We start from the raw sequence: 12,295 nt of genomic DNA on the forward strand, positions 1-12,295 counted from the left end.
AAAAAAGGACATACTGTGCATTATTAAAATAACATTGTGTCTTTCTTAAATTATTTCCTTGTTAAATTGATATGGTAATTTTGAGGTACGCCTAGTAATTTGCTGTTCCTGACGGTGCTCAGCAAGAATGTTATGGAAATAAAGCATCTGACATCATAAGAAGTGAACAGGGAAAGTATTTGTCTTAAGTGCTGTTAAGTTGAATCATGGAAAAGATAACTGGAAAATTTTTCCTCATGAGTCTTTTGTTACTGCCTCAAATTTAAAGCTGGTATGTCCTGTTTCCTTTTATCTTTAAGAAAAGAGTAATTTCTGACAAAAAATATAGTGAACAGCGTCTTGATGTGCTCTCTGCTCTAGTTTTGGCTGAAAACACTCTAAATGGACCAAGCACAAAGCAGCGACGACTAATTGTTTCTTTGGCATTGAGTGTGGGCACACAAATGGTAAGTGTATTGCTGTTACTTACAGAGTAAGACCTGAGATTTCACACTTCCCTTTTTACTGGCTGAAGAAATCTGTCCTTCAAGTGCAACTTCTCTGTGCTTTTTCCCTCCCCAATAGAAAACATTTAAAGATGAAGAACTCTTTCCACTTCAGGTAGTCATGAAGAAGCTGGATCTTATCAGTGAACTTCGAGAAAGGTAAGTAGGGGTAGCTAATGGTAACAAAAGATACGGGTGATGGAAACATCAGGGCTTTTTTTTTTTTTTAATAGTCTAGCGGTAGAAGGAATGTAATCTAGGTAGACCTTTGGTTCCTCCTCATAATTTCTGTGGCATGGCTAGAATGAGACTCTGACAAGGGTTTGTATTTCTTTTACTTGTCTTCTGTAGTAAGGATGTAGCTTTTGGAAGAACTCACTTGAAAAATGCGATATAGCCCTTAGAGCATCTGGCAGACTCTGGAACTATTGTGCTTATTGTGATGGGTATCTCTAATGCACTCAATTGCTGCTTTGTAACAAAGCTTCATCTACTTGTGAGAGACTTAGAGCCATCTCACATAGTCTTCCATAATTATTTGGGACAGAATTTGAGTTACATCATTGGTTAGACAGTCACTAAGATGGGTTCATTTTTGGTTATTTGTATAACTCCTGTGGCTTTATTGTTTTCTTTTTATCAAGTAAGGATTGAGTTTCTTAGAGGGAAATTTTGATTTCCAGTCGAACTAAGATTACAGCACAATTTTTATTTAATGCTCGTATTTATAGCATAATGTTTTTGTTATTCTGAGAAGCTCAGATTTTTGTAGTTTGTGGCATTTCACTTTCTATCCATGGAAGAAATACTGAACTTTTCTTCACTATAAGATATTTATGATCAAGTTGTTGCCCTGTAAAGTGTGAAATAGTCACTTGGCAGAGATGATAAATAGGTTGAGTGCCACTGGTTTTTGTTGTTGCTGTTTTGGTCACAGTTTTTTGAAAGGTCTCCTTTTCAGCTTTGAGACAGGTAAAATGGTGCGTGTGGTGCAGGTCTTGTGAGTTTGGTCATATCAAATAATACAATTTAAACTGTGGTAAAGTTACATTTTTTTAAGTATGCTTTAAAACTAAAATGCATTTATAAAATTCCAACAGTGTCAGATACTGGACTGTTTTGTTACCATTTGAAAAATACTTATTTTATGACTTTTCTATGCTAATTTTGGGTCAAGTGATATAGGGAATACAGATATGAATAGACAGCTCTTACCTTTACAGTAAATAATGCCATTCTTTTCATTATTTTGGGGGCTTACTTCACTTTTGGTAGCATTAATTACTACTTTACATTGTAGAGTCCAGACACAGTGTGACTGCTGTTTTCTGTACTGGCATCGAGCTGTCTTCCCGATTTATTTAGATGACGTATATGAAAATGCTGTTGATGCAGCCAGACTACATGTAAGTAAAAGAATAGTGTAAAGAGCATTATTTCTTCATTTTTGTTATTCACTGTGCAAACCATTTTAATTAATTTTAAAATAGATCATTTAATAAACCATTTAAAAACTGGTGCTGTTTTTTAATAGTGCTATGCATATAAATTTTATATTAATACAAATGAATTAATTGGGTTTTAGTTGGTGTCAAAATAATTGACTTATTTGTCAGCAAGGTATTCAGATCTTTCCATTTCCTTGTGGAAATGAACGTATTTGAATGCTTAAGATAAAAAGGATTAGTTAATGTGATTGTTTTTTTTGGTATTAGCATATGGGCTTTGGAGAGTAAAATTCAGCTCTTAGGAAAGTAAGGTAGTCATGGGTGGAAAAACAGCCTTCAGATTGAGGCTTTGTCTTTTAAGATAGGTAACTTCTGTAATGTAATTCAAAGACGTAGTTTCTCTAAATGCATGTACATTCTCCTCCCCCTCTACAGTACATGTTCAGCGCTTTACGTGACTGTGTGCCCGCCATGATGCATGCAAGGCATTTGGAGTCCTGTGAGATGCTTCTCGATTGCTATGACAAGGAAATTACGGAAATTTTAAATGAGGTAACATTTGAGATTGAAAAGCATAAGATGTGTTTAGAATGCCGTGTTTGGGAAAACTTTTTGGGTTGAAGCAGACTTTCACAAATTTATGATTCTTACTTGCAAATCACTGTCTAGAACAAAGGAACTGTAATTGGTCTTTAGTTCCTAATTTTTTGTATAGAAATCCAGATTAGGAATTTGGAATTATTTTTTTCTTTTACTTTAGTAAGTAGTATATTTGAATTTAAAGTCCTATTCATTAGAAGACTGCAAATGCAAAATTGGTTTGAATATTGTCTGCTGCTCATGGTAATACAGTTAAGACAACTATCAATGTTGAATTTCATTTTGAGAGCTAATGACTGAAATCTTTTATATTTAAAAGTAAATCCTGTTTCTTGTGTAACAATTTAAATGAATCTCTCATTGTTCTAAAGAAGTGTGTGTGATAAACACTGCCATCTTTAAAACTGTATTTTCAGCCAGCAGTATTTTTATATGGAGGGAGGAATTAAAAATGAGTGAATTTTACAATGTAAACCTTACTCAGGTTTGATAAAAATGTGAGAGTTTTCATATAATTTCTCATGCTGAATATTCATATTTAGAAAGTAAGGTACATGTCTTGGTCAGTGTTTAGAACCCCATGTTACACCAGAAAAGATGATTAATTTCATTGCTGTTAACTACATGAATTTTGTGTTTTTTTAATAATTTTACATGGAAGCATTCAAAAATTTTCCTCTTGCATGTTCTCAGGATCTTTCTTCCTATGTTCTGGTTTATATAAATTTTATGCTTCATGTTGTATATTCATGTTTCTTTTGGTGAAACTACCAGAGATTAGCTTTTGATTTTCTTTGCAAGGGTATTATACTTAAAATACTAATGAACTCATTAGAACTCATCTGACTGCTTCCTGGTTAAAAAGAGTCATTGATTTAAAATGGATAGCAAAATAATTTGACTTTCCCAGTGAAATAGTATTTTACCAGGGAGTATTTAGTTTGACAGTTTGACAAATTTTTTCGTCATTGTACTGAGTAGGAAGCTCTTCACATTGAGAACATGGACATCTAGAAGAATCATACAATTGGAATATCATTTTGAAATTTTAAGATATCAATTCTTTTCTGAATAGCATTTGCTGGACAAGTTGTGCAAAGAAATAGAGAAGGACCTGCGACTTTCTGTGCATACTCATTTAAAGCTGGATGACAGAAACCCTTTCAAAGTTGGCATGAAAGACCTGGCCCTTTTTTTCTCTCTGAATCCAATTCGATTTTTCAATCGTTTCATTGACATTCGAGGTGAGTGTTCTGGTTTTCTTCTTAGGGTCGTATTCTATATGTATTTGCTCTGTTAAAGAACAAATAACAAAAACAAAACCTTGAGAAAAATCTTTCTTTGTATTAGTCCATCTATTCTTGAATTCCTTTTTGTTTCATCATTTTTGTTTTCCTAGCAGCTTATTTTATTATTTAAAGAACACTTTTTAGCTCTCAGTCTTTTCTCTTTAATTAATTCATTTTTTATTATTATTTTTGGTTGGACTGTGTCTTTGTTGCTGTGTGTGGGCTTTCTCTAATTGCAGCAAGTAGGGACTTCTCATTGTAGTGTGTGGGCTGCTCGTGGTGGTGGCTTCCCTCGTGAAGCACAGGCTTCAGTAGTTGTAGCATGTGGCTCAGTAGTTGCAGCCTGTGGACTCTAGAGCACAGCCTCAGTAGTGGTGGTGCTCGGGCTTAGTTGTTCCATGGCTTATGAAATCTTCTGACCAGGAATTGAACCCGTGTCCTCTGTGTTGGCAGGCAAATTCTTATCCATTGCATCACCAGGGAAGTCCCATTCCTAGCACCTTATTTTAAAGGAAGAAATTTAATGTTCAAAGACAAGTTGCTTTTTAGTGTCATTTTTCTTCCTTTCCTATTGTTACCATGAATCAAAAAAAGTTTTTATTTTTTTGTTTGTTTCTTTTGAAGCTTATGTAACTCACTACCTAGACAAGACTTTCTACAATCTAACGACAGTAGCTCTCCATGACTGGGCTACTTACAGTGAAATGAGAAATTTAGCTACTCAGCGTTATGGATTGGTTATGACAGAGGCCCATCTTCCTAGTCAGACTTTGGAACAGGTATAGTATAAAGTGTTCTTAGTATAGTCTAATGGTAGCTTAATAGTGTTTCTCTAAGACAATTAAAAAAAAATTATTTAGTACCGTGTTTATATTTCAAAGTTGAAAGTGAAAAGAAAATATTTGCTAAATATAAAAAGCTCACAGTTGAGAAGAATAAAAAATTAGTGCTGATTTCCTTTATGAAAGAATTTATCACATGCTTCCAAATGTTTGTACTTCACCTTTTGTTGAAATTTTGGTACATACATTTTTACATACAGCTTTTCAGAAACAAATCAGGATAGTGAGGTGACTTCTGCTGAACTTTTACAAGTTTAGTCAAGGTCACAGTTAAGAATTTTAAACTAGATAAAATATATGTGCTTTAATATCCTAGAAAAATGTAACGAGTGCAAAATATTTAGCTTTCTAAATTCAGTAAGCTAATTTACAATATGGTTGTATCTCAGGAGTACAAAGATTTGTTTTCAGTTAATTTGCATGTAATTATTTCTAAGATAATCCAGATATAATATTTACTAAAATCCATTAATTCAGTTCCAAAATTTGAAGATCATAATTTTTTGTTCATCTTACTGCATATATAGGGGCCAGTTCCAGGATCAGTTTGTATATCCTTTCATTCACTTATTTATAAAATTAATATTTATCAAACTGCACTGTGTTACTGGAGAGGGTTGCCATTTCATTCTCCAAGGGTCTTCCTGACCCAGGGATTGAACCCATTGACTGCTTTGCAGTCAGACTCTACCGCTGGGTCTCCTGTGAAGCCCTCAGTATGTTTAGGGATACAAAAATAAATAGAAACAGTCTTAGCTCATGTACCTGTAGCCTAGTGGAAGAAAAATAATGAGTAAATAAATTTTTAGATTAAAATGTAAGAAAATCTATAATAAAAACTTAATCAAAGGGGTGTTTTGATATTACTTTGAGCCCCAGTTAGAAAAGCTATGGAATAGTTTACATGATACCATTCATTAGATATTAGAGTAGTCACTGAAGAATGAAGGATTCTTATTAGGTAACTTGTATATTAAATGTACATATGGGTGAGCTCAGTCACTCAGTCGTGTCCTATTCTTTATGAATCCGTGGGCTATAGCCCACCAGGCTCCTCTGTCCATGGAATTTTCCAGGCAAGAATACTGGAGTGGGTTGCAATTTCATTCTCCAGGGGATCTTCCTGACCCTGGAATCAAACCTGCATCTCCTGCATTGACTGGAGGATTCTTTACCACTGAGTCATTTGAGAAGTCCTTATATTCAGGATGGTCTAGTTTAATTAAACAGAGAAGGCGATGGCACCCCACTCCAGTACTCTTGCCTGGAAAATCCCATGGATGGAAGAGCCTGGTGGGCTGCGGTCCATGGGATCGCGAAGAGTCGGACACGACTGAACGACTTCACTTTGACTTTTCACTTTCATGCATTGGAGAAGGAAATGGCAACCCACTCCAGTGTTCTTGCCTGGAGAATCCCAGGGACAAGGGAGCCTGTTGGGCTGCCGTCTGTGGAGTCACACAGAGTCGGACATGACTAAAGCGACTTAGCAGCAGCAGTATAATTAAAAGAAGCATAAAGATTTGGAATTAGACTTTCTAGAATCCCTGCGTTCTGCCTCTTCCTACCTCTTTGACTTTGCAGAACTCTTAGTTTCGTTTTCTTCACCTGTGGAATTTATTTTTGTCCTTTTTTATTTTTTAAATTATGAAAGTATAGTAACACATTTATAGGAGACTTAGAAAATACAGAACAAAGTTACATATAGTCCACTATACATTACAATTATTTTTTAAGATAAATTAAGATTTTTAGTTGGAGTTTCCTTATCAGACTCTCAAAAATTAATAAAATGAATAGAAAAGTAGAAGGATATAGTAGACCTGAAAAACACTATGAATCAATTCAACATAAGTAAGATTTATACAATTTTCACACAACAGCAGGATAGAAATTCTATTTAAGTTCCCTTAGACTATAAACCAGGAGACATTGGAACATATCCAGGGACATAAAGTGTAAAAATTTCATGGTCTAAAGGTAACTGAAGTCATACAATGTCTGTTCTCTTATCACTGTGGAATTATGTTAGAAATCAATATCAAAAGGTACTTGAAAATAGTCCACACATTTTCAAGTGCCATGTATCATTTACCAAGAGAGATCTTTAACTTAGCCATTGAAAGCCTCAGTAAAGATAAAAGACTGAAAAAACAGAGGGTGATCAGCTGTGGAATTTAGAATAATAATATCTTTTTGAGAATTCCATGTAAAGAACCTTGCACAGTGCTTGAAAAACAGTGTATACTTTAGAGATCACCACATATTCTGGCTGCCTTTTAGAATCTGGCTGTTAATTTACTTTCTAAAAAATATGGAAAAAATTCCTTGAGAAGACATATTCTCAGAAGTGGTAGGGAAATGATGTGAGTCATGGATCTTTGAAGTTTTAACTTTTCCTCTCTACACAAAAGATAAAAACAGTCAGATTTCCCCAAGCAGTTAGTCCTGATTGTGTGTGTCAGAAGCCTATTCTAACCTTTGGCTGTATGTTTTCTGTAGTTCTTTAAAATAATTTTAAAATATTGGGTGACTTAATGTAAGCAGTAAGTTACTATATTGGTAAGTTTTATTATTTTAAACTAATAATAGAACTTATGTGGATTGTTTTGTAGGGCCTGGATGTCTTGGAAATTATGAGAAACATTCATATATTTGTATCTCGATACCTCTATAATCTCAATAATCAAGTGAGTAAATTAAAAACAATTTTTAACGTGGGTGGGTGTATAGTAGGAAAGGCTGAGGGACAAAGAATTGATTCTTAGCAGCGAAAGTTAGCAAAATAAAGGAAACAGTGATTGTTTAGAGATATTATTTCTTTGATTTGACTGTATTATCTTCTTGAATGACTTTCCTATTATCTCTAATAAAATAGAGTTCTAAAATTCTTAGATTAACTGACCAATGTTTGCTATGGATTGTGTTTGTTCTATTACAGATTTTTATTGAACGAACAAGTAATAACAAACATTTGAACACTATTAATATTCGGCATATTGCTAATTCAATTCGAACACATGGCACAGGAATCATGAATACAACAGTAAGAACCTTCTGGGAGGGGGTGTTGTACAGATGTTTGATGCTGTTTAATTTGGAAGTTTAAAAACAGTTTTCATTGAAAAAACTGTTCATATTATACCTGAATTTCCATTTTTCTGTTTGCTGTAATTGAAGTATCTGGCACTGAAGTTGTGTAAGATGGAAATGGAAGCTTTGTGATTCAAAGGTCACTTAAGAATGTCTTACCATCTCAAGATCATTATAAATAACACTGCAAATTTGAAGACATCAGCATAAATATATATCTATGTGGATTGTCTGATAGTCTCTGAAAAGTTGCTTTTGAAAGCAAATCATTGATAGTTTATTTAACGTCAGTCCCTGGTGGCTTTGCCACCAGGCAAAGAATCTGCCTGTAACGCAGAAAACCCAGGTTTGATCCCTGGGTTGGGAAGATCCCCTGGAGAAGGGAATGGTAACCCACTCCAGTATTCTTACCTGGAGAATTCCATGGACAGAGAAGCCTGGAGGGCTACAGTCCATAGGGTCACAACGAATCAGACACGACTGAGCGACGAACACTTAACACTTGCATCCTCTTTTTCGGGGGAGGGTACTTACTAGTTATTTGATACCCTTAAAAATAGCAATTTGCTAAAAATATCTCAAATCTTCCTAAAAATGGGCAGTGATGTGAGAGAATGAATCATTTGAGCTTATATGCTGTTTTCCTCTGTTGGAAAAAGAGAAATCTTAAAATTTACTCTGCTTTTCAGGTTACAGTTTCTCCTTGAGGAAAGAATAATGAGAATGTTTAAATAGTACAGTATTATTAAGCATAGTTGAGAGTAAGGGAATAAGGAAAAGTTACATGACTGGAAGGTTGCAAAGGACCATTTTTAGTGTAGTGGAGAAGCTGTATTTGAGCTGATAAGTAACATGGTTGGAACTCTTCGTTAGTGGTTACCAGTAGAAAAAATGAGACATGGGTGGAATTTCAGATTTCAAGTCAGGAGTCATCTGCATAGAGATTTCTGAACCTTTCAGGATCAAACTCTTCTTTGACCTCATCTATCAACCATTCATGTAACGTGTAATTATGCTTGTATTTTATGTGTCTCAGGCACTGTGCTGGGTGCTGAGATGAGAAAAACAGACATTTCTTGGTCTTAGTAATTGTACTCTGGTGGGAGAAACAGCTGTTAATTAGTTAACCACAGTAATAAATGTAAATTCCTGATGTTTGGTGATGATGAGCTGAGCACAGAAAAAATAAGATCAGAGACTGGCAGATTTACTCACTATTAAGATGGGTAATAATCTTCTAAGAGCTACTACAACTGAGGAGATCAAGAAAAAGCAATGTTTCAAGCTGCAAGAAAAGTTCTGAGAAAGCACCCATTTCTATAACTGGGTGATGAAGACTGTTAGTTAACATGGGCGTACATATGCCAAAATAATTGGTAATATTTGAAGGTGGTGGGGATGGAAATTAATGCAAGGCTGATTCCCTGGTGGCTCAGATGGTAAAACATCTGCCTGCAATGTGGGAGACCCAGGTTTGATCCTCGGGTCGGGAAGATCCCCTGGAGAAGGAAATGGCAAAACCCACTCCAGTACTCTTGCCTAAAAAATTCCATGAATGGAGGAATCTGGTGGGCTACAGTCCATGGGGTCGCAAAGAGTCAGACACGACTGAGCGGCTTCATTTCTTTTCATCTGTGGATCAGAATTAATCTTGTTTTGACTTTAATCGCAACTTAAACCCTACTTTTTCAATGTTTTCTAAGTCTAGATCAGGGCCTTTTAATCCATTCTCAAAACATCTAAACTTATCATTTTACAGGTTATTGCAGTTGCGATTTCCTAGTTTATTTAACATGTATTATACTTGTCTTAAAATGCCTGTCCCTCCGACTAGAATTCACTTGGTGATGACAAGGGCAGTGTCTAGCATGAGAGCAGTTACATTGTCTTGCACGTAAGAGGTGCTCAAAATATTTATGGGTAAATAATTGAATGTTTACTGTCTTCCTTTAAGAAAGGTCAAAGAGCACCATGTTTTTTACTTTAGTATCAGTTCATTCATGCAGATTGGTAATAATCTCCTGAATGTGGTTTATGACATAAAACCTAGCGTGTTGGCAAATCTGGTTTATGATTCTCACTATAGCTCTTAGTCATATTACTATGTGAATATTTTTTAATTTCTTTCTTTGTGTCATAAAAATAAGAGGAGCTTTTAGAAGGTTCTATAAACTGTGGCAATAAAAACCTCATTTATTTAAGTATTTCAGGTCCAAAATGAATTAGACTTTATAAATGGATTATTTTATTTAGTACTGATTTGAAATTAATTTTTATATTTAATTTTTCCAATTTTAATTTTATAGGTCAATTTCACCTACCAGTTTTTGAAAAAGAAGTTCTATATATTTAGCCAATTTATGTATGATGAACATATCAAATCCAGATTGATTAAAGATATTCGGTTTTTCAGGGAGATCAAGGACCAAAATGATCATAAGGTATTTTACATATTCTTTTAAAAAGGTGGTTTGATTCAACTACTGAATATATTGACATACCTTACATTGCTGTGCTTTACTTCTTTGTGCTTTGCAGGTGCTATATTTTTTAACAAATTGAAGGTTTGTGGCAAACCTGCATTTTCAGATGATGGTTACCTTTTTTAGCAGCAAAGTTTTTTTAAATTAAGGCATGTATGTTATTTTTTTATATGTAATGCTATTGAATACTTAATAGACTACAGTATAGTGAAAACGTAACTGTTGTATTACACTGGGAAACCAAAAAATTAACATGACTCACTTTATTGCAGTATTTGCGTTGTTGCAGGATCTTGAACCAAACCTTCAATATCTTCAGCAGTTGCCTATATAGCAAATGTTTATGCTGAAATTCATTATGAGTTACTCTATTAGGGATTTTGTTTTCTTTTTTATTTTTCACATAACTCCCTGGTTTGACTTCCAGTTTTCTGTATTTTCCCTTGTAATTTCTTACCTTTTGCATTCTTTGTAAGTGAAAGTGTAAGGAAAAAGGAAATGATGAATGTAACCAGGTATTACTTTTGTTCATTTTAAAATAATGCAAAAGCAGAACGTGCTCATTTTGAAACATTTAAACAATGTATTGTTTAACATTTAAACTAAATGTTCTCCTTCATTTCTGTTTTCTCCCAATTCCATTTCTGGGAGCAGTTGCTATTAACAGTGTCATGTGACGTCTTCCAGATGTCTGTGTGATAAACATGTATTTGTGCATTACAAATACTGCTTTTTTCCTTAACAAAAATGGACTGATACTAAACATACTGTTTTGCAGTGAGCTTATCACATGTCAGTACCTATAGATCTACCTCAGTCTTTTGCACAGTTGATAGTAAAGATGCATACTATAACTCCTTTAACTTCCTACTGAGAAATACTTATTCAGTAGCTTCTGATTTCTCTGTGCTGCCAATAGTGCTATAGATAACATCCTTGCATATATATCTCTGTGTGTTAGGGACTGTTTCTGAAAGACAGATTCCTTGAAGCGGAAAAGGGCAAAGAATATGATTATTTAAATTTTTAACACATGTTGCCAAGTACTGTAAAAATATTGCACCAATTGACAATCCCACCAATAATTTATAAGAATGCTATATTACTTTCACCCTCTGGACTGAATTTTCCTGTAGTGAAGCGAATTGTGTTAACAGTACAGAGGCCACCTATAGCCGTGTGGATAGAGAAACCAGGCTTGGATGGATTTCATGTTTGATTTGCCACTTCCAGACCTATTGTTATTACTCTTCTTAAGCATCACCTGGTTCTAGCCCTCTTATATATTAGCTGTGCATTCTTCTCATTGTCAGGGCAGCAAAATAATTAATAAAATTATAGATTAGTTAGCACGAAATTATATTAACTCATTTTCATTGAATCAGAAATTAATGTTCAGAGAAATAAATGGTGCTGTTGTTATATAAGAATTGTTTCCATTTGTTACTTTTATAAAATGAATAATTTAAAAAAATTGACTAAGACTTGAAAAACCTTTTTTTATCGGTGAAAAAGTTGGCTTAAAGCTCAGCATTCAGAAAACGAAGATCATGGCATCTGGTCCCATCACTTCATGGGAAATAGATGGGGAAACAGTGGAAACAGTGTCACACTTTATTTTTGTGGGCTCCAAAATTGCTGCAGATGGTGATTGCAGCCATGAAATTAAAAGACACTGACTCCTTGGACGGAAAGTTATGACCAACCTAGATAGCATATTCAAAAGCAGAGACATTACTTTGCCAACTAAGGTCCATCTAGTCAAGGCTATGGTTTTCCAGTAGTCATGTATGGATGTGAGTTGGACTGCGAAGAAGGCTGAGTGCCAAAGAATTGATGCTTTTGAACTGTGGTGTTGGAGAAGACTCTTGAGAGTCCCTTGGACTGCAAGGAGATCCAACCAATCCATTCTGAAGGAGATCAGTCCTGGGTGTTCTTTGGAAGGAATGATGCTAAAGCTGAAACTCCAGTACTTTGGCCACCTCATGCTAAGAGTTGACTCATTGGAAAAGACCCTGATGGTGGGAGGGATTGGGGGCAGGAGGAGAAGGGGAC

At 34.8% G+C, this 12,295-nt stretch overlaps 1 protein-coding gene across 2 annotated transcripts in view; it reads left to right on the forward strand.

Annotated features, from left to right (window-relative positions):
• Positions 1–12,295, forward strand: part of WASHC4 (WASH complex subunit 4) — a 57,892-nt gene that overhangs the window by 28,503 nt on the left and 17,094 nt on the right. For both annotated transcript variants that reach the window (XM_004006690.6, XM_027967682.3), the window contains 9 exons: positions 300–446; positions 565–644; positions 1,786–1,891; positions 2,369–2,485; positions 3,609–3,777; positions 4,447–4,601; positions 7,280–7,354; positions 7,606–7,710; positions 10,064–10,198. In XM_004006690.6, coding sequence (XP_004006739.3) covers positions 300–446; positions 565–644; positions 1,786–1,891; positions 2,369–2,485; positions 3,609–3,777; positions 4,447–4,601; positions 7,280–7,354; positions 7,606–7,710; positions 10,064–10,198 — 1,089 coding nt within the window. The remainder of the gene's footprint in view (positions 1–299; positions 447–564; positions 645–1,785; positions 1,892–2,368; positions 2,486–3,608; positions 3,778–4,446; positions 4,602–7,279; positions 7,355–7,605; positions 7,711–10,063; positions 10,199–12,295) is intronic.

This window comes from Ovis aries, chromosome 3 (assembly GCF_016772045.2).
Source record: "Ovis aries strain OAR_USU_Benz2616 breed Rambouillet chromosome 3, ARS-UI_Ramb_v3.0, whole genome shotgun sequence".
Classification (NCBI taxonomy): Eukaryota; Metazoa; Chordata; class Mammalia; order Artiodactyla; family Bovidae; genus Ovis; species Ovis aries.